We start from the raw sequence: 21873 nt of genomic DNA on the forward strand, positions 1-21873 counted from the left end.
ATTCTGGGAGCTTGGGTGTGTCATCACACCTCTCCCTGCCTCAGTTTGCCTTGCTCTGGAATGGGGATAAGATACTTCAAGCAATACTTGGGGGATTTTGGGGTAAAGGAGCTGAGGCCTGAAATACAAGTTGCCGGAGACGGGTAATCTTGCCTATAACCAATGGAGACCTGGGAAGGAATAAGTGGGTTTGAATGGGACATTTGGTCACCGTCACCAGAAACAGCATCTTCCATCTCAGAACCTGCTGAACCTGAAAAGCAGCCCCAGAGGAACAAGGGCACCTGAGTGCTAGGCGCCCTGCCTTCAAGTCAACAGGACTCAGGAGATCGAGTTTCCTCTTCTTTTCACCATAGGAACCAGTGCTGCTCCCCACTCCTCCACCCCCATCCATCCCAGCGGTGGACACCATTGCTTAATGAGATCCCAGCAACAGAATGTCCGTTCCCTGTAAGCTGAGATTTAACACGGGCTGCACCGCCTAGAAATGGAAACAGTCCAGTCCTTCCTTTAGGCAGTGTTTGGGTCACCCAACCGGCTGAGTTAGACCCCGATCCTGCAGACACACAAGTAACTTCCCCCAGAGTAGTGGGTCCCATTGAATTACTGACACACAAACACCTGCCAGATCAGAACCCTCACACCTTGGCTATATGCCACAGTTGCATTGACTTAGCTAAACTGATTTAAACAGGTGCAAATCCCCTTATGTGGGCACTTACACCAAATTAAGCCAAATGCAGTCAGGTTTATCCTGGTTCACTAAATTAAGATACCAATACGTAACTGGGATTTGAATTGTTACGTCTGAATTGTAACTAATAGGAATATTTAAACATTAAGATATAATTTAAAAATTGAGATAAACTGTGCATAGATAAGGCCTGTGTCATTTTTGTGGCCTGGTATATTTCTAAAAAAAACAAACAATAAATCAGTAGAGCTCAAAGTGCTTTACAACAGAGGTCAGTATTATTATCCTCATTTTACAGATAGGGAAAGTGAGGCAAAGAAAGGCAGGGGGGAATGAGCCAGCAGTACAGCCCAGCTCCTGACAGCCATTCCAGCACTCTAACCACTAGAACACACAGCCTCCCCTGAAGTTGCTATTTTATTTATGCTAAGCTTCCAGAGAACAGAACAGTTTAATTTGCAGTGTCCTTTGTTAGCAAGTCCAAACAAATGCCATAGATGGTGATGAGAGATAAACAGAAGCAGCAGAAGGCATGAGAGAAATCAAGAACCTAACAGCAAGCAAGGAGAGGTTTTTGAGCTTCAGTTGGGAAAGAAATAAGAGGTGGACAGGGCTGCTGATTACGTGTGCAAGCAGAGAGAGATGAGGCAAATAGAAAGGAACAAGGCCCAAGGAGAGGTGTATAAAGAAGGGGCTCTAAAATAAGCTATTTATTGAAGCATATGAAAGAAATAAGCAAGCAGCCACCTTAGCTTTACCTGGGAGAGGGGCCTCCTGATCTTTACCAGCTACCCACACAGAGAAGACATCTCTAAGGCCAAACCCCAAGTGCTCATAGGAGCTACCGACTCTCTCAATTAATTAACCACTTCATCTTTAGACAGCCCACTGCTTTGTTAGCAGCAGCTGCCAATGCTAGCACCAAATGAGCCCTTTGGGGGATGGAGGGGGAGCGCTGGCTCACTGCCGAGGGCATTTTAATGAAATCCAGTAGCCAAGAAACAAATCCAATCCCTCTCTCGCACCAGGATGACGACACGCGGCTGGTGTGCCAAGCGTGGGCATGCTACCATCCGAGCTGAGAGGGGAAAACACCATTCCTGCCAGGAACGCTGCTACCCGCTTTGCAGCCAGCTGTAGGACAAAGGCTCATCCCACGTTTACAGCTTCCTCTGGAGTAGATGGTGTCAAGACACTGGGTCACACCCAGTTTGCGGCAAAGTGCAAGAATTTGGGCAACCGCTGTAGAAAATCTAATATCCTCTATAAGTGTGTCTGCTGCAGCATTAGCTGTTGCCCCTAACTCCCTCCAGCCAAAGCCTCTGACCTGAGTTTAGTGCTGGATCCAATCCTGGGCTAGTTGGGGTTAGAGACTTTCGCTCTGTAGTGTGGACCTAGGCTAAACCCCACAGGTGTCATTACTCCTCCAGTGCCTTCCCACAGCTTCCCTCTGCATCCATTACAGGTGAGTCTGCCCACTTTTCACAGGGAACAAATCACAGAGCAGCTCCACTCACTGCAGTCCAGAGAACCAGGGGATGGGCCCCCAGAAGTCCCAGCAACACACAGCAGCAGCGGTGAGGATGCAGGAACCTGGACAAGGCTTTGCAGCCTGGCTGCTCCCATCCAGGCAAACTCCGTAGTGAAGATGCACCTGAGCTGCAATGAGCTGGGTGGGGAGGGTTTCAATCCCACCTCCCACTCTCCCCAGCCCACTTTGCACTAATGAACTGAGAACTGCCCCCAGACCATGGAGGTGGAACTGCTGCTGTTCGTGGCAGGAGTGCGTGGAGGACAGAAATTTGCTCTGTGGGATCTGCAGCATCTTTTACCCAGGCGATGCTGCCTCTGCTCCTGGGCCAGTGCGCAGGGAATACAAGAGGGTTAAACAGTCCCTGGGCTTCCTAAAAACAATCTGTCCTTATGTTTACCAAGCAGCCTCTCAGGACTCCCCTTACGAAAGGCAGCCAGGCAAGGTGGAGGACCCTGAGATGGAAAAAGACCCATTTAGCCTTCTCTGTGGTATGCAGAGCTGGGTAATTGCTACCTCTTTGTTCTGAGCCTTTAAATATTGAAGGCTGTCTGTGCAGGGCCAGCAGCTGCATCGGGAGGCAGCATGTTAGGGAGTTGCGCATGCTGTGTTCTCAATCAGAGAGACTTGACATTTGTTCGTTCTTGCTTGGGTCATTCCCTAATCTCGATTAAACCATTCAAACTCAAAGTACTACAGCATTCTTAAGATTCTTATGAGGTGTAGGATGCTAGCAACTAGGAGCCCATTTCATGGCCCAGGCCACCTGGACAAACACCAAACAAAGAGACTGTTCCTGCCTCACAGCGATTATAATTAATTTCCATAATTAAAGCATATTTCCTAGTCTGATTGCCATGGCATGGCTGTGAAGTTAGGGGGTCCTACTACAGTGTTTTATTTTCTTGGGGAGTGTGGTCTCCTGGTCAGTGCTAACGGAGGGGGGAATGGTTTCCTTAGGAGCACCTAGCAACCTGCTGTCATTCCCACATCCATATGTGGCCCCAGCTAATGAGGGAAGGCAGTGTGTGCTAGTGGTCAGAGCACCAAACTATGATGCAGGAGACAGCAGGTCTAATCCTGGCTTTGCTATTGCCCCTGAGCAAGCTGCTGTCCTCTGTGCCTCAGTTTCCCCTTACACTTCGTCCAGTCTATTTAAACTCTTTGGAACAGGATCTCTCACTACGTATACGTCCAGCACCTAGCACAGCGGGGCTGTGATCTCGGGTGGGAGCTCCAAGTGCTGCCATCATACCACTAATAATAGTTCAAGGGAAAATAGCAACAGAAAAGCCGGTACCCGCACCCTGCAGAGAAAACCCCGGCACGTCAGATTAACACATGGACGGGCGGCTTGTTGTTCCAGAGGCCCTGGATGAGACTGGTGTCCGGTAAGATCTGCCATCAGTGGAAAACCCCTACAGTGGAGCTGATGGGAGGTCACGTGCCAGGAAGTGGCCCCTTATAGGGAGAAGGGGAAGTGGCCGTGGGGGGTCTGTCTAGGTTAGTTTCCTTTTCAGAGGCTAGAGCCCTGGCGAAGAGGGTTAAGAACAGCAGCTCCCTGGGGAAGGGAGGGGAAGACCAGGTTTAAATGGCAGAATCCGGGCCCCAAGCCTGCAGAGCCGAGGGCTCGTCCTCTTCACAAGTACTTTCTGGGCTTGGCTGGCACCCCTGAGTGCCCCTCCATGGCACAGATGAGAGCTCGTTGGCATTGCTTGGTACCAATACCCCATTGCATCCTAGTTCTCTCTCATAAAAAGAATCGGCTCTGTGTATAAGGTGTAGAGTGGCTGGGATTTGATGAGATCCTAGGGGTGTCTGCCAAGCACCAGCAGCAAACCCCCAAGGCCTGAGGAATCTAGGAACCCCCTCTCCCCCCTGCCATAGACCATTAGTGCTGTGGCTCCCCAAGGCGTGATGCTACCAGATTCTGCTGTCTCCTACCCTGTATTTGTACCACACCTAGCACAACAGGGCTCTGCTCTCAGCACTGCTGTGAAAAACCCGCTCAATGCTACCCGCACCCCTGTTTGCTGCTCTAACCCCAGGGAGACAGGGCTTGTCCAGGCGGCAAGCTGCCAACTCATTAGGAAATCCGTCCTCGGCATCTCTTTTTAGCTGGATTCAAACCCACTGAGGGGCTGCTGGGCCCACACGAGACATTCCACTGACTCACCGACCTCCTCCAAGGATGGCCATACATGGGCCTCTGGATCAGGCGTCTTCATTCCTCAGAGCCATGCAGAGGACTGGGCAGCCGGTGTTCTACTTATTGGTCCATCTTTGATTAGCTCATAGACTCATAGGACTGGAAGAGACCTCGAGAGGTCAGCTAGTCCGGTCCCCTGCACTCCTTGCAGGACTAAGTATTATCTAGACCAGGGCTCGGCAACCTTCCAGAAGTGCTGTGCTGAGTCTTCATTCACTTAATTTAAGGTTTCGCGTGCCAGTAATACATGTTAACGTTTTTAGGTGGTCTCTTTCCATAAGTCTATAATATATAACTAAACTATTGGTATATAAAGTAAACAAGGTTTTTAAAACGTTTAAGAAGCTTCATTTAAAATTAAATTAAAATGCAGAGCCCCCCGGACCAGTGGCCAGGACCAGTAGCGTAGCTAGGGGGAGAGCAGGGCAGCGGCCGCTCCCCCACAGAGCACAACTGGCGCTTTTTAAATTTTACTCACCCGGGAGCAGAAAAAAAAAAGGCGCCACCACTGCGGCACTTTTACTGACATGGTGGCACTCCGAGTCTTCGGCGGCGGGACCTTCACTCACTCCGGGTGTCTTCGGTGGCACCTTGGCAGTGGGACCTTCACTCGCTCTGGGTCTTCGGTGGCACTGAAGCTTCATCGCCGAAATGCTGCCGAAGACCTGCAGAGCGAGTGAAGGTCCCGCCGCTGAGGTGCCGCCAAAAACCCGGAGCGCTGCCCCGTTAGTAAAAGTACCACGGTGGGTGATGCCTTCCCCGCTCCCCCTCTTCCCTCCACCTGACTATGCCACTGGCCAGGACCCGGGCAGTGTGAGTGCCATTGAGAATCTGCTTGCGTGCTGCCTTTGGCACACGTGCAATAGGTTACCTATCCCTGACCTAAACCATCATTGACTGGTGTTTGTCTAACCTGCTCTTAAAAATCCCCAATGATGGAGATTCCACAACCTCCCTAGGCAATTTATCCCAGTGCTTAAAAACCCTGACAGTTAGGAAGTTTTTCCTAATGTCCAGCCTAAATCTCCCTTGCTGCAACTTAAGCCCATTGCTTCTTGTCCTGTCCTCAGAGGTTAAGGAGAACAATTCTTCTCCCTCCTCCTTGTACCAACCTGTCATCCCTCCAGCTCTGAAAGGCCAGACTCTCTCAAGAGCGAGCTCGGCACTGGTGAATTGGTTGCAGTGGTTTGTTTATCCATTGAACGGGCACTGAGGAAGAGGACAGCTAGGCAGACCCCAACCTAGCTGCAGGCCCCGCTGTGCTAGGAGCTGTACAATCAGTGAGAGTGTCTCTGGCCCTGACACAGTCTAACCACAGTCAGCTCCCAAGTCATTAAAGCACTTTGGGAAAGGTCGCCCTCCACGACTTGCCCAAGATAAGGGCCATGTTGGAGCCGGGAATTGTGCCCAGCTCCCACATGTCGCACGCGGTCAGTGTAACCTCTGACCCATCCTTCCTCCAGCACAAAGGGTCCGACTGGTGGAGGAGCTGTTTTATGCCAGCCTCTTCTGTTTGCCTAGCAGTAGTCTCCCCGTCTTCAGCTCCATTCTCTGCTTGCGTGTCCACCACTCATGCTCCCTCTCTCAAAATACTTCAGAAAACCTCAGGTTAAAGAGAACCCCTCACCAGGCCTGCCGACAGTGGGGGGCAATTGCTCAGGGGCCCAGGTGATTTAAAAGGGCCTAGGGGCCCCCAACCGCCAGTGGTGGCAGCGCAGTGGGGCTAAGGCAGGCTTCCTGCCCACCCTCGCTCCATACCACTCCCGGAAGCGGCTGGCACATGCCTGCGGCCCCTGGGGAAGGGGTCTCTGCACACTGTCCCCACCTCGAGCGCCAACTCTGCAGCTCCCATTGGCTGGGAACTGCGGCCAATGGGAGCTGCGGGGATGGTACCTGTGGGCAGCGATGCATGGAGACCCCCAGACCCCCCACCTAGGAGCCACTGCCGGAAGGGTGTGCCAGTCACTTTTGGGAGCCATCCAAGATAAGCGCCGAACCCCTGACCTCCTCCTGCATCCCAACCCCGTGCCCCAGCCTAGAGCCTGCACCCCCACTCCTGCCCAGAGTCTGAGCCCACACCCCCTTCCACCCCCAAACTCCCTCTTAGAGCCTGCACCCGCCCCCCACACACACACCCCAACCCCCTGCCCCAGCCTGGCGAAAGTGAGTGAAGGTGAGGGGGAGCGGGGGGTGGGGGGGATAGAGTGAACAGTGGGCAGGGCCTCAGAGATGGGGTGGGGCAGTAGGCTGGGCAAGGGTCTTTGGGTTTGCACAGTTGGCAACCCTACCAGGTGGTGCCAGAAAAGCATGCCCAGGACCGCAGCCAGCAGCTCGCTGGGCACCAGCCAGCAGAGGTCCAGCACCACCCAAACGTCAGGTGGACGGCGCACGTGGGGACCCACTGACTGTTCAGCCCTGGGGCCTGGAATTGCTGTTAGCAGGTCTGACCCCAACAACTCTAACCCAGACACAGCAGAAAAAGTCACAGGCCGATTCTCTGCCCAGTCCCACTGTTGTAGGTGCAGAGGGAATATAATCCCAGGAGCGGGGGAGGCCGGGGGTAAAGCAGGTGGTGTGTGGAATTCAGAAGCTGTTTCTGCCACAATTGGTGGGGGCTGGTGTGTGTGTGTGGGTGTTGTTTTCATGGTGTATTTCAACAACAGGCGCAGGGTATGGAATGTTACCAACCTGGTTCCCGTAGCAATCGAGGGGATTGTTTAAGTACTAGGAATGGTCCGCGAGGCAGTGCGGGTGAGTGGTTCGCCCCAAGCAACAGGGCACAACGTTGCAACCGTTTAACACCAACGCCAGTGCCCGGCCGCGGAACGTGAGCGCTGAGGAAGGCTGGAGAGCAGCGGATTGAGGTTTGCAATTCTCCAGGCCAAAAATCAGCCAGGAGGATATTCTAAACCAAACTTGCTCCTGGCCATCCTCAGTCCTGGTTTGGTTTCAGCCGCTCTTGGCGCGGATGCATAATTAGGATGGAAGACCAACAAATTCTGAAGCGCTGTTACCCAGGAAGGCTGCTAGCTGGCGGGCACATGGGTACCAAAAGCTTCAGAGTGGCCCAATAAGATCGCCAGTGACAACATCAACTGCAAAGCCAGCCAGACCCCCGGAAGGACTAGCCAGAGACTGATCCAGGCGGCGCTTGATCTGCAAGGAGGCCCATGTTCCCATGGGATTTGCCCTGGCGGTGAACTAAAGTTGTGATTCCAATGAAGTTTCATACCTGGTGTGTAATCAAGCCCTGGCAAGCGAGAGCCACAGATTCAATTCCCAGCTCTGCTGGTGGCTCGCTGCATGACCTTCTGCAAGTCACTTCACCTTTCTGTCCCTCCACTTCCTCATCCATCACCCCAGGTGCTTTGAGCAGAAGAAGCTCTGGACCAGGGACTCTCAATCTATTTCCCAGTAGTGGCTCATATTTTATCTCATGGGCATTCCCCACCCGTCAGCCCGGCCTCTCTCTCACTCATGCTACACCACTGTGACTGCTACAGTCATTGCTTCGATTCAGTGCAAGTGCAGCGAGGTTTTGGCCTTTTCAGTTTAGTCACCCTGCTTCCTTTGTTCTCCACTTCATCTCCCCGCCCCTCTCTGCTCCACTCCTCTGAACAAGGGGCGGAACCCAGCAGCTGCATGTGATCAGCCAGTTCCCTGCAGCGTGGGAACATTTCACAGAGGAAGATATCAATCATTACTCCCCTGTTACAGTGAGGAAAACTGGGGTGATGTTTGCTCACCTATCCAAGCACAATGCCTAAGCAATCACCCCAACCAACACAGCTCTTACGGTTTCTATATGCAAACAGGAAAAATATACTACAGTTCGAACAGTTTGTTTCAAATTATGGAAAATCAGAACAATAAAGAACCAAAGTAAAGTCTCCAGGGGGAAGAGCATGGTGTGTATAGCTCCTCTGTAACATGCTACAAAACTCTGCCTGTCACAACAGGAGCTGTGCCTTCAGACAGCAGCTCCTTAGACATTTAGAAGGTGCAGTACAGAGAAAACAAAATCTTAAGAATTAAAGTCGCAGGTGTCACCATAGCTAGCTCCCCTGTTCCCTATGGCTTCAATATACCCATTATATAGATGGGGAAAGCTGAGGCACAGAAAGAAGTGAAGTGAGACATGCTTAAGGTTGCACAGTAAGTTAGTGTCAGAGCCAGGAACAGAATCTGGGAGTCCAGTAGTTACACCAGGGAGCTGGGCATCAGGACTCTGCAGTTCTATCCCCAGCTTTGGGAGGGAGCATGGTCTAGTGGTTAATGCAGATGCTGGGGAGCCAGGACTGCTGGGTTTTATCCCCAGCTCTGACTTCATCAATCTTTGAGGAGTCTCTTCCCCACAAGCTTTTCTCCTGGGAGGACTCAAATTCCCATTGAAGCCACTGATCAGCATTTTCCTGGATCACGCCTTAAAACAAGGTCACATGCAGATTCCCTGCAACCCTCCAGTGGGCAAGGGAGTATTGTCTAGTGGTTAGAGCTATGGGACGGGTCTGGAAATCTGGACTCCTGACTCTGATACTAACTCCCTGTTCATTCTATGTATTTCACTGGCACCTCTCACCATGTGACGTGGTGTCTGAGATGTGTCCACCTACTGTGCCTCAGTTTTTCCAGCTGTATAATGGGGACAACACCACCTCCTCCCTCCCCCGGGGTGGTGTGTGGCTTCATTTGTGTTTGCTTGGAGATCCTGCTAGAAGAAGGTAAGGTATTATTATAGTGCTTCCTTGCCAGACCTCCCCCAGACACACCCCCCTTTCTTTCAGATCCTCCTCCACGTCTCCGCTCAACAGTTTCATGTTGAAATTATGCAGATTTTCCCCCACAATGGAGATTTGCTACATACTTTCCGACAGTAGATACCACATAACCAGGGATGCAGGAACAATTTTTTATAGTGCAGGTGCTGAGAGCCATCGAACCAAACTGTGACCCCTGTATATGAAGGAAACCACTTCAAGCCAGGGGGTGCAACAGCCCCCCTAATTCTAGCACCTATGCAAGTAAACCTGGATCCTGTAACACCCACCTGTCTGCATAAACGAACACAGACTGTGCCCGATGCTGCCTCCTTCCAACCATGAGTGGCAGCTCAATGAGTTTCCTTCAGTCTGCCGGAACCTCTCAATCACTAAGAGTTTCTGTGTACAGGTAGGGATCCCACTCAGCTGTTCAAAACATTCCACTCCCACCCCCATTATATCACTGCTGTCACTCTTCAGCAGGGACTTTCCTACGCCGTCACCTCTCATTACAGACCTAAGCTACACCCCCACCTGATGATGTGTCATGCTCAGTGTTTTAAGTTACAGACGTGAGGCTGAACTCAAAATGTTCCATCTCACACACACACTCCCCCTACGTACCTTCCAGACCCTGGGGAAGTTTCAACCCCATTGCTCAGTTCCATCCCTCGTAAGTTACCTGTGTCAGAAATGCTGAGCAGTGTTTATTGACAAAAATCCTATCCTATCCCATGCCCATCACCCTGCTATCTGACCCTCTTCCAGTAAGGCATTAAAGAGCACAGTTAGCATCTGTTGCTTGCTTTCAACCTTCTGCCCATCAGGTACAAATGAGGAGAGATTATATATTTTCATAGCATATCAGGGTTGGAAGGGACCTCAGGAGGTATCTAGTCCAATCCCCTGCTCAAAGCAGGACCAATCCCCAGACAGATTTTTGCCCCAGATCCCTAAGTGGCCCCCTCAAGGATTGAACTCACAACCCTGGGTTTAGCAGGCCAATGCTCAAACCACTGAGCTATCCCACCCCCTTTAGACATACACACCCTCTCTATATCTATACACATATATTGCGTGCATGTGATTGGAGATAAAAATCACATGAGTTACATATATACATTCCACAGTGGTCACAGCTTTTGGTCCTGTTGATTTCATTTTCCTCTTGCTATGGAGCCCAGGTGCAACGCTTGGACCTGCTTTCGCTCTGTTCCAATCCAGGGACTTGCTTTGTCCAAAGGCGGGACAGGAGGTCGGTTAAGAAATTCTGATCTGGATCCAAGCTGGGATCGGCTCCTGCCTCCAGTACGTGGAGGCGGCTGGATCTGGGGTTTAGCCCCCGTCCCTGGCCCCTCCTTGTCAGTCTTTGTCCCTCGCTGGCTTACCCTATTTAGACGGTGACAGATTAAGGTTTCATTTAGGGTTCCCAATCCTCCAGGATTGGCCTGGCGCCTCCAGGAATTAAAGATGAATATTTAATTAAAAATTATGTCATGTGATGAAAGCGCCAGGAATACATCCCACCAAAACTGGCAACCCTCTCCCTCTGCATCACAGAGCAGAGCCTATAAAATTAACTTATACAGCTGAACCAGCCTTTGAGGAGACCCCTCCCCACAGCCTCCCATCCAAACCAGGCATCAGGACCTTGCAGGATCAGGCCCTGAAACAGGCTAACCTGCAGATTCCCTGCATCCCTTGGGCTGGAATCCTGTCTCTTTAAATAAAGGAGAGGGCAGGTTTCATCTGCTTCTTAACAGCCAGATCCAAAGTGTCCTGCTGTCAATGGAAGCACTCAGTGGGCATCAGATCGGGTCATGAAAGAGGATCTTTGAACTGCCGTGAGAGCAGCAATAGCATGTGATAAATCACTTCCCAGGAAGTTCTGCCCAGGCCCAGGCCCAGCCATTAAAATAGCATCCTAACGGCTGGGACAATGTGTTTGTCTTTGTTTTCATTAGCCAGTGAAATATTCAAACCAGGCCAGCACTGATTCTATGCAACGCTCATGAGCAGCTCGGCGGGTTTATTTTTAAAACACACACACGATTCTGATTTTAGAACATGAGTCACATCTAAAAATAGTAGAGGTTGAAGAAAAGGGGACACTGGAGCAGTGTTTGGGCGGAAGAGCGCTTCCAAACCTTTCGCAAAGGGACACACAAACTGCCTGCTGCGTTTGCTTTGCCCACTGCTAGAGGACAGCTGCCTCTGGGGTGGAACATGACTACTGTTTAGTAGCTCACAGCAACAGTGTGCAGGGATCACTCAGCTAGCATGCAACTGCAGCCACCTCCAGGGGGGAACAATGTAGCTCTGTCGTAGCTCACAGCAATGCTACACAGCAACTCACCCACCCAGCATGGAAATGCAGCCACCTGTGGGCTGGAACACGTCAGCTGTATCGTAGCTCACAGTACTACTGCACAGGGATTGCTCACTCATCACAGAAATGCAACCACCTCTGCGGCGGGAACACAGCAGCTGTTTAGTAGCTCACAGCAACTAACTCAGCACGGAAATGCAGCCATCTCTGGGGCGGAGCACTGCTGCTATTGAATAGATACACAGCAACTCGGCAGAACCATTTAGGACACAAGGTAAAGAAGAGTCCCATACTCAGTTGAAACTGCATGGGGAATTGAAGGACGCAAAATGTGAGCGCCCCCAAGGGACAGTGGCAAGGACTTCAGGGTTAACACCCAGGCAAAAAAGTGCCAGAAGACTGTGAAGAACCAGAAATAGGTTCTGTTCCACCTCTCCTCCACACGACACTGGCTGTAGCAGCAACCCTCACAGCTCAGTTCATGGAGAGAGCCCCTCCTGGAGAATCACCACCTCCTTACGCCCTCCACAGCCCAGAACACAGAGCCTATTTCACAGGCTGCCTGTTGCAGGAGGACTTGGTGAAATCCATGCAATGTAGCGTGGTAGAAAAGGCTTTTTCTGGTGCTTATCGGGGAAGCTAGCTCCCGGCTGAAGCTGGGCAGCTAAGAAATGAGAAAGCCAGGTGACACGCAGCTATAGTAAAATCCCTTGCTCTGGAATGGCCAACTGCATTACAACACGTATCCTGATGTGCCAGAGCCAGCACTGGAGAGGCCCAACTGGATCGCTCAGCCAGGGCCCATCTCCCATCCCAGAAACACCGAGCAGCTGGGCTCAATTAGTGGCTGGGTCGGGGAGCGGAGAGACGTCCACGCCGTGCCACTTTGAAGGCGATTCAAACCCGCGGGCGGGCGGCCCTGTTGAAACTTATTGCTGGAGTGCAGCGCTAGGAGATAGAAATACCCTGCGGGAGCAGAGATCTGGGCATGTAACAGCCAGGCCACATTTATTCGCCACCTGGGAAACTGGCAGCACCCCAGGGCCCAGGAGGTAACGCGAAGGTGGGAGCCAGGAGGCGACGGGGTAGGAATGTGAGGGCAAGAAGGCTTCCAGCACCCCTCCCCCCACCTTCCACTTTGGCCTCGCAACGGCAGAGAGCTCCCCATACACCAGGCAATCTCCTTGGCTCAGGATTTCACTCTGGCCTCTAGTCTCTTTCCACGTTGCAAAGTAGGGTACTGAGGAGTTGTGTGGGGCTTTGCAAGCCCACTGCCGCTTGGGAGCTGGGGCAGTTTGGTCACCCCGACCCCCCATTTTACAGATGGGAAAGCTCAGGCTTGGAGACCAACAGACATGAGGGAATCAGTGTCAAAGGCAAGGTCTGACCTCAGGAGTTCTTGGGCCCCAGTCCTGTGCTCAGGCCATTAGGGTCAATTACTCTGCACATGGGTGTCACTTGCAAACAATCCCACTAGCTGCACAACTAGGAACCTAGCAGCATCTCCCCATGGTGCTGCAATTCGTGGCCAGGAATTTAGTCCTGCTGGGAAGTTTGAGGCTATTCCCAGCCATATGAGAGCAGCTTTCACTGTCTCCTCCTCTTTAGCTGTTGCATAGGGTCAGGATTTCCTGGAACACAGATCACAGGCAGGGGCTCAAGCAAAGAGAGCTAATGTCAGAAATGGAGACCTGAACTGGGGACCTCAGATCCCGATATGGGTTCAGGCCCGAATTCACAGCTCGAATCTTTCTTTAGGGTGAGTCAGAGTCGACTTCTCCAGCCAGCGGGGCAGTTTGGACTGGGATTTCCATATCTCCCCCGTGTCAGGATCGAAGGTTGAGGGTCAACCCCTAAAAGAGGCACAAAGTTACAGGCCATAAAATTACCCTGCCCCTTTTAAAACACGAGGCTGCATAGTCTAGCGCAGAGGTCGGCAACCTTTCAGAAGTGCTGTGCAAAGTCTTCATTTATTCACTCTGATTTAAGGTTTCATGTGCCAGTCATACATGTTAACATTTTTAGAAGGTCTCTTTCTATAAGTCTATAATATGTAACTAAACTATTGTTGTATGTAAAGTAAATACGGTTTTTAAAATGTTTAAGAAGCTTCATTTAAAATTAAATTAAAATGCAGAGTCCTCCAGGCAGTATGAGTGCCACTGAAATCAGCTCGCGTGCCGCCTTCGACGCCCGTGCCATAGATTGCCTACCCCTGGTCTAGCGACTGGAACACTGGGCCAGCAATTAGCAGAGCTGGGTTTTAGTCCAGGCTCTGATCCTGGCCTGCTGGGTGACCTCGGCAAGTCGCTTCCCCGCCCTGTGCCTCAGTTTCCCCATCGATAAAGCAGAGATTAGCTCTCTCTTGCTTTGGAAAGTGCTTTGAGATCCCTGGATGAAAGCCTCAAAGTACGAAGCATTATTGAGCTTTCTCATGAAGATCTCTGTGTTGATGATGTCAGTTCTAAAGGCCAGTGGTTTAGTATTTGGGGGTGAAGGGCCAGTGGGGAAGGGAAGAGTTCAGGCTCTCAGTTTAAGCACAGCCCTGTTTTGCTAGGCAGACAGAACGCCTGATGCAATTGTTACATGAAGCCCTGTGTGTCCTGCCGGTTTGGCAAAGAACATCTAAACAGATTATTTTCCCCCGCCTGGCTGGAGATCGCTTTAAAGTTGGACAGAAATGGCCGGTTCCTGACTACGGCCCTGCGACCACAATCCCAGACTTCCTGGAGAGAGAAGGGGGAGAGGCTAAGATACTGACACCTTCTTCTTCCCTGAAACGAGAGGCTCAGTCGCGTAACTACTCAAAAGGAAATTTACTAAAGCAACTTTCCCCGGGGCCCCTGACCCATGTCCCGAGTCTGATCCCTTCTAAGCAAAACAAACTAGTAGCCACAGGGCAGTTCAAACCTTGTTCTCTAGCCGCTTCTTGGGCTCCAGGAAGCACTTTGGATCCAAACTGGCTGACATCGGCTTCCCTGGGGTTTTCTAGCCAGCCTCAAATCTCTCTCTTGCTCATCTCTAATGCTTCCTTTGTACCCCTGGCCTCCCGCTAACTGCACACACAAGCAACAGCTAGGCAAGAGGTATCACCCGCTGGTTTGCACAGCTGCGGCTGCCAGAACTCCTGGGTTCTCCACGCAGTCTCTCTACTACCAGCTTGCGGAGCGACCTCAAGCAAATCCCCTCCGGCCCCACGGCTCGGTCTCTGGAAAGCAGGCAGGGGACTTAGCTCAATCGTGTCTGTAGGACACTTTGAGATCCTCCGATCAAAGATGCTCCCACTGGCCTGCTGGGTGACCTCTGACATCCCCCCCTACTCCCGCTTTCCCCTTCCACCCTTTGTCTGGGGCCAGGACTTTCTCTCTCCGTGTGTCCGTACATCACAAGGGGGCCCCACTCTCAGACAGGGCTCCCCGGGCACAGAGAGGTTTTCATTCCATTTCCCACTTCCTCCCTCCCTCTCATGATTAATAAGCAACAGCAAAACGCACAGGAGACAGTTTAAATGGCTACAACCTCCTGGTGCCCCATGACTCAAGCATCAAGCGATGGCCTGGATCATCTCAGGCTGAGGGTGGGGGCAGGAGGGAACAGACCTGGAAACAGCTGTTGAATGGAGCGAAAAAACAGGACCAAGCCAGCCTCTGAAGGAGAGCGGAGGCATTCCCTCGCCCTCCCTCTCCTTCCTCCACTCTTGGGAGCCAAGAGGTGAAAGTTGCCAGCAGTTTCCCAACCGTGCAAAAAGGGGGATGAGCAAGGCTGTATTTCTGGGCTGGCTGGTAGCACTGTTAACAGCTGGCTGCTCATCCGCCTCGCCCCTGAACGGAGAGGAAGGAGGGAAGATTACATTGGGGAGGCTGGTCGGGATTAATGGTTTCTGCAGCTTCCAGAGCGGCAGGTTCACAGCCCTGCTTCCCCTCAGCGTCTGGGGGCAGGATTCAATCCTACGGGCCCCCAGCCAGCAGCAGGGCCAGAGTTGATGTGCTGGGTGCAGCAGCCGAGGGTACAGCAGAACCAGCTGCTCCAGCGCTGTGCACCCCTCACTGAAAGTAGCCAGACTGAGGTGCCCTAGGGACCCTAAAAGCAGTAAGGGATGGGGCAGGCCCTGCTCCAACCAGCTCCAGGATTGTGGGAGGTTCGAGCCCCTTCTACTGGGCTCTGCACTGGTGAATTCAGCCCCATATCTGTGCCACGCATGGGATCAGGTCAGAGAGGCCCCCGCCCCACCCCCCAATCTCTAGAGGGATGCTTTGGAGGAAGCTGAGGGGGGAACCCATAATGCACCTGGGCAAGCATGCACAGCTGCACCTGTTCTTCACCCGCGGCATTCTGCTCTGCAAGGTCTGTGCCCGGGGGCTACGGAGCCAGAGCTCTGAAAAGAGCCTCAGAGGGGTTTAACCCAGCTGCCTAATCCACGCTCATCAGGAGGAGCGAGGCTGCACCCTGCAGATGCTATCGAGAGAAAAGCAACGTTTCCTGTTGTTTGCCCGGCCCCGGAGAGGAAGGGTGAGACAAGCCAGCATGAAAATCTACAGTGTGTTGAATGGGCGAGCATGCGTGTGGCACCACTGCCCTCCAGTGGAGGGAATCGGCACAGCCCCGCTACGTGTCATGAGCCCTGTATTGCTGATGGCGATTCCCCGTTAGCTCAAGTCAGAAGGGGCCAACTGGCTGCTTCCTGCCAGGCAATCCTAAATAATGGCTCTTGGCACTCACATGAGGCTAGTCACGTGTGGCTCTCAAAAGCATTTTACAAAGGTGGGTAAATAACATTAGCCCCCTGGAACAGGACACTGAGGCATGAGAGAGCAGGACCATCACTAGGCCAAGGAGGCTGGGACAGAACCCAAGAGTCCTGAGCTCAGTGTACTCACTAATGGCTGCTAGTGCACCACTCTCCTGGGAGAATCTGTTGCCTGTGCTCATCTCCTGGAAAGCAGCGGCAGGAGACTTTGAAACACGTGCTCCAGGACCTGGACCTGATTAAAGAAAGCCGGGGTGGGCAAGGCAGAGCGGTGCACACACTTGCTAGAGAAACTAACCCTTCCTGCTGCACTGCCTCCCCGTTCCTTTATGAGGCAGGAAAAGGTTTTCACTTCCTCGACCACAAGACACTACTTTGCGGATACACCAGGTTTTGAGGAACCAAGAGGCTGAGCAGACAGCCTGACGAAGGGGAATTCCAGGGTATGGCAGAGCGGGAGGGTGAGTTACATCCCAATGGAGCTTCCTTCCAGGGCAGCGGATGGATCACAGGGAATTCATCACCACTATGTCACTGATTCAAATCCAACCTGGATCAAAAGCACCGGAGAGGTCTCCCACAAGTCCCACCGTCTTCCTTAGCTGATGGGGTCCCAGCATCAGCAGGCATGGGTGTCCCCCCACCCCACTCTAACCTTTAGACAACACTTCCCTCCCAGAGCTGGGAAGAGAACCAAGAAGTCCTGACACCCACTCACATGCTCTAACCAGCAGAACCCCAATCCCCAGCCAGAACTGGGAAAAGAACCCAGGAGTCCTGTCATCTGCTCAAATGCTCTCACCCTTAGACAAGACTTCCGTCCCACAGCTGGGAAGAGAACCCAGGAGTCCTGACATCCACTCACATGCGTCAACCACAAAACAACACTTCCCCTCCGAAGCTGGGAAGAGAACCCAGGAGTTCTTGACCACAAGCTGCAACCAGGAGCCCCCGGGCCTCCCCCCTCTGCCAGTCCCTGGCCGGGTCACAAACCGAACGGTCCCTCCTACCTTCGACTTGCCCGTCATCTTCATGAAGAAACTCAGGGTTCGTCCTAGAGGGCTCCCCTCCCGGCGCTGGTTCTCCTGGTCTCCGGCCTCCCCGGCAGCATCCAACTGTCCACAGCTCCCGGCATTAAAGCTGCAGGGGAAGGAGGATTAAAAAAAACAACCACCCCACAGGCGCTAAAGACAAACAATCCCCCTGTTTTCTTGTTGTTGTTTAAAGGCCAGGAAATAGGGAGGGGCCAGTGCCCTGAGCAGCCCCAGAGACACCCAGGGCGGCTGCTGCAGTCCCCAGCTGGGCGAAGCGCACACAGAGCCCTCTGTTTGCTTAGACAGCCTTAGAGCTTGGGCTGGGCAACTGGGTTTGCAGCCCCAGCCCTTTTGCACAGGAAGGAAATTGGGGGCGAGGGAGGGGGGATTTCACACACCCCTGAGCTCAGGCGCTCAGAAGCCTCCGGTGATGGGCAGCAGCTTATAATCCGCTTGATCCAGAGAGATGGGACACGAACTAGTCTGCACAAATCAACCCAAAGTGGGGGCCAGGGGGGAGAACTACAGGTAAATTCCTCCCATCGTCCCCCCTCCGGCCGATCCCGCTGTCCTGACGTTGAGCTTGGGCGCCCTTCGACGAGACCTGCCACGAGTCACTGCGCCTGCTGCAGGAACCAGGGTGGGAACCTGCCGGCTGTACCACGAGGGGAAGGATGGACTTGTGGTAAGGGACTGCCCAGGATATCTGGGTTCTAATCCCAGCCCTGCCACTAGCCTCCTGGGTGACCTTGGGGCAAGTCGCTTGCCTGTCTCTGCACAGAAATTTCAGCCCCGAGGCTCTGTCAAAAGCCAGCGCACCCCTTGCTGTCACCACCATCAGGAATGCAGACAATTAGAACCAGGATTGCAGAAAGGGCCATCCCTGGTAAAGGAATGGATGCCGCTCCAGCAGGGTCCATTTCCTGCATTAGCATCACGGGGGGTCCCTCATTCTGGGTCTTTCACCACAGGTGGAGGCCCTCACTCAGGCCTTGGCAGGGTGAGGCGTGCTCCAGAAGTCACCCCCCCAGGACTACAAATATGTTATACACACACAGAGCGAGGACAGGAGAAGGTCCCAGGCACAGACCTGATTCCAAAGCCAAGAGATGCAGAGCAATAAGAAAGCACCCTCCCCCAACTCTCCTGGGACAGGCTCTGATCTGGGGCTGACCAAAGGGAAGGGAAGGCGGAGAGAAAAGGGTCCCATCCGTAGAGTGAAACGGATGCAGATCTAGGCCAGGTTCGCATGGCACACACTCCAGCCACACAGCTTCCCTGCAGGCAGCCAGCCAGAGATCGGCCTTTATCAAAGCCAGGGGAGAGGCACCGCTCAGGAATCCCAGCCCTGAAATAACAAAGCGCCCGGCTGGCCGGTCCCCACCTAATGAAGACGGGAATGGGTTGTGACAGGCGATGGATGGATGGAGATTATGGTAATCCTCTCTCGGCAGGGCAGCGCGGGGTGGGCGGAGACCTGGACATCTGCAGCCTGGCAGGGTGGGGAGGTGCGGAAGCCTGGCAGAGGATCCCAGTCAAAGATACCAACCAAGCCCAAGGGCCTAGAGGTGAGATGATGGTGTGAGATTCCAGCTGCCTGGCAGCTACAGCCCTCGGGTCTCCCACTCGGAACGAAGGTCCTCCCCCTTCGGGAGCAGCCAGGAAACCAGCTGGAGGGTCTCAGCCCAACCCCTAGCAGGACTGGGGTCCACAGTAGCAGGACCTACCCACCTACTAGAGGACATGGGCTCAGGGCAGGCAACATCTCCAGGTATGGCTGGCACAGGGCACAACAGGGCCCCGCTCGGGCTGGGGTCTTGTGCTTTCCCCGGCGTTAAACAAGATTGCAACATAGGAGTTCTTATTGCACCAGCCAAGGAGAGGGGCTGTTCTGGGGAGGAAGGAGCCAGCGCTGTGGGGTGAGGGTGGAGGTGCTGCTTAGGGGATAGGGACCTGCTTACCCCAAGCCTGGAGGGGAGGAGGAGCCCCCTGTGCTCTTAGCAGGAGGAGCTGCATTTCTGCCCTGGGCATCACTGTCTTACAGATACGAGGGGCCAGCAAGATTGGCAGAGGTGGGGCTTGCCCAGCCACTGCAAGCTGGCACCTCTCACTGCCCCATCGCCCACCGAGAATACTGGTGCCAGGGCCCTGAGCAAACAAGGGCCAGGCTCCCAGGGGGCCAGCGCCATGCACAAGGGCCTCTCTGTTTGCCAAGCCGGGTGGGGAATGAGCCTCAGCATTAATTAACGGCGGTGAATTCTGAGCAAGGCAGACCCATTAAGGGGAGGTCAATTAACACATCTGTGTGGCCACAAAGAGCTTGGAGGCATGCGGTGCACCTGCTGGCTGGAAAGGGGGCCACATTCTCATTGCAAGTGCAGGGATAAACGGCAGCTGAAAGCTGGTTGGACAGGGGTGAGCAATCGACAGGGACGGAGGGAATACAATGGGGCTGGTGCATGCAGCATGGGCTTGGCTGTCCAGGACAATTCAGTGTCGCCAACTCTGGTGGTATCAGGTGGGGTTTTTCTTAAAGGCTCCAGCTGCAGGAGTCATGGGATTAAGGAGGCAGAATTTCGTACCTACATGGTCCACAGACCCCAGTTTAAGGTTTTTCCCTGACCCTTTCCTGAGTGGGAAGTCAGGGGTCAGCGCTCTTGGAGGGCGTCAAGATTTCCAGGGTGCCTCCCCAGGGCACCACCCAGCTCCCACCCAGCCTTGTCTACATTGAAAAGCTTTGCCAGTGTAGCTACACAAGCAAAAACCCTACTGGACTGGATGTATTTATACCGGCAAAAGAGTGCTTTGCCGGTATCACTGGTCCTGATTCAGGGAGTGAAAAATCAACGATGGCAGCAAAAGCACTTTTTAGGCAGCAGAGCTGCATCTACACTAGGGCTTTTGCGACACGGTTGTGTCAGGAAACAATCACATCCCCTAACTGGTAAGCTGGTGAAACCTTTAAGCGGAGATCTGGCTGTAGAGGGACTTTCCCAACAGCTGAATCAGACTCAAACACATGAACAGAGTCACCTTTCATTTGTCCCCGCCCACCTCACCAGTTTGCAATGATCGAAGGCTTTCAGCTTCCTTCCCAGCCCCGGTGCCTGTATCCCACCCTGCACTGAAGCCATAATGCCCCACACGAACCGCAGAGCTCGTTTCCGGGGCAACGCGCTGGTGGCAGAATGATCTCAACCGGTGAAGGAGGACAGAGTCAGCGTGAGGTTGGGTTGTAAAAAGTTTTCAAATCTCTCAAAGAGATTACAGTCACCTAGAGGTCGCAACCAAGAGCAGGGCTCTATTGTGCTAGGAGCCATACAAAGAATCATAGCACTGTAGGGCTGGAAGGGACATCAAGAGGTCATCAAGTCCGGCTGGGCAGGACCAAATAAATCCAGACCATCTCTGACATCCCCGTCCTTAAAACCTCCAATGAGGGGGATTCCACAACCTCCCTTGGCAGCCTGTTCCAGAGCCTAACTCCCCTGAGAGTTAGAAAGATTTTCCTAATATCTACCCTGAATCTCACTAGCTGCAGATTAAGCCCATTGCTGCTGCTTCTATCTTCAGAGGACACGGAAAACAATTGATCACCATCCTCTTTGTCGCACCTCCTAACATATTTGAAGACAGTTTTCAGCTCTCCTCCTTCCCCCGCCTGTCTTCTCAAGACTCAACGTGCCCCTACACACTAAAGGGATCGCATGGCTTGAATCATACTGGTGTGGTGGAAGTGGCACACGATTGTGTGTAGAAAAGGGCCAAGAGAGCACACAAGTTTTCACAGTAACTAGACAAGTGAAGAAATATTTTTCCCCATGTAAGATTGGGAAACTGAGGCACAGATCCTCAGTCAGAGGTATTGAGGCTCCTAACTCCTATTGAAATCAATGGGATTTGGGGCACCCAAATACCTTTGAGGATCTGGGCCTAAGTGACTTACCCAAGGTCACAGAAGGAGACCAGACTTGAACTCAGGTCTCCTGAGTCTCAGTTCAATGCCTCAGCTACAGCCTAGATGTGAAATTGACCTTAAGTACAAATGAAACTGACTAGTCCCACTGAAGTCCAGCAGAAGTAAACAAACAGCAGAAATAGGGGCGGGTAAAGTCCAGTCTGGGTAGCTACATTCCAGCCACCTCCCCCTGCAGTTTCAATTGGATATGGCCTACGTCTTCACTTCCTGTCCTAAACGCTGCCCGTTCTAATAACCTGAGGTGCTGTTAGTAGCACAGACACATGTGTTGATTTAACTCACAGCTTTCACTGGATCCCTGGGAGTTCTGCCACAGGCCAGCAGGATTTCACCCATGATTTTTCACAAGGACTGGCCAGAACGAACCAATATTTTCCTTTTCAAGTCATGAAGCTGCTCTCGGTGAGCAATGTACTGGCAGCCCATGGCTCCATTCTCATTCATTCATCCATCCATCGCCTCCCACCAGCTCCAGCGACAGATCCCTCGTCGCTGGCTGCCCCGCCTGACACAGACACAAACAATGGAGGGCAGTGTGTGACAGGCGGTTCGAGAGACATTCAGGGAGATGGCCGGATCTAGTGGTCGGA

The 21873-nt window shown here is 52.8% G+C and overlaps 1 protein-coding gene across 2 annotated transcripts in view; it reads right to left on the minus strand.

Annotated features, from left to right (window-relative positions):
• Positions 1-21873, minus strand: part of ARHGEF2 (Rho/Rac guanine nucleotide exchange factor 2) — a 118232-nt gene that overhangs the window by 70749 nt on the left and 25610 nt on the right. For both annotated transcript variants that reach the window (XM_050930660.1, XM_050930661.1), the window contains exon 6: positions 17281-17410. In XM_050930660.1, the coding sequence (XP_050786617.1) occupies positions 17281-17410 (130 nt within the window). The remainder of the gene's footprint in view (positions 1-17280; positions 17411-21873) is intronic.

This window comes from Gopherus flavomarginatus, chromosome 20 (genome assembly GCF_025201925.1).
Source record: "Gopherus flavomarginatus isolate rGopFla2 chromosome 20, rGopFla2.mat.asm, whole genome shotgun sequence".
Lineage (NCBI taxonomy): Eukaryota > Metazoa > Chordata > Testudines > Testudinidae > Gopherus > Gopherus flavomarginatus.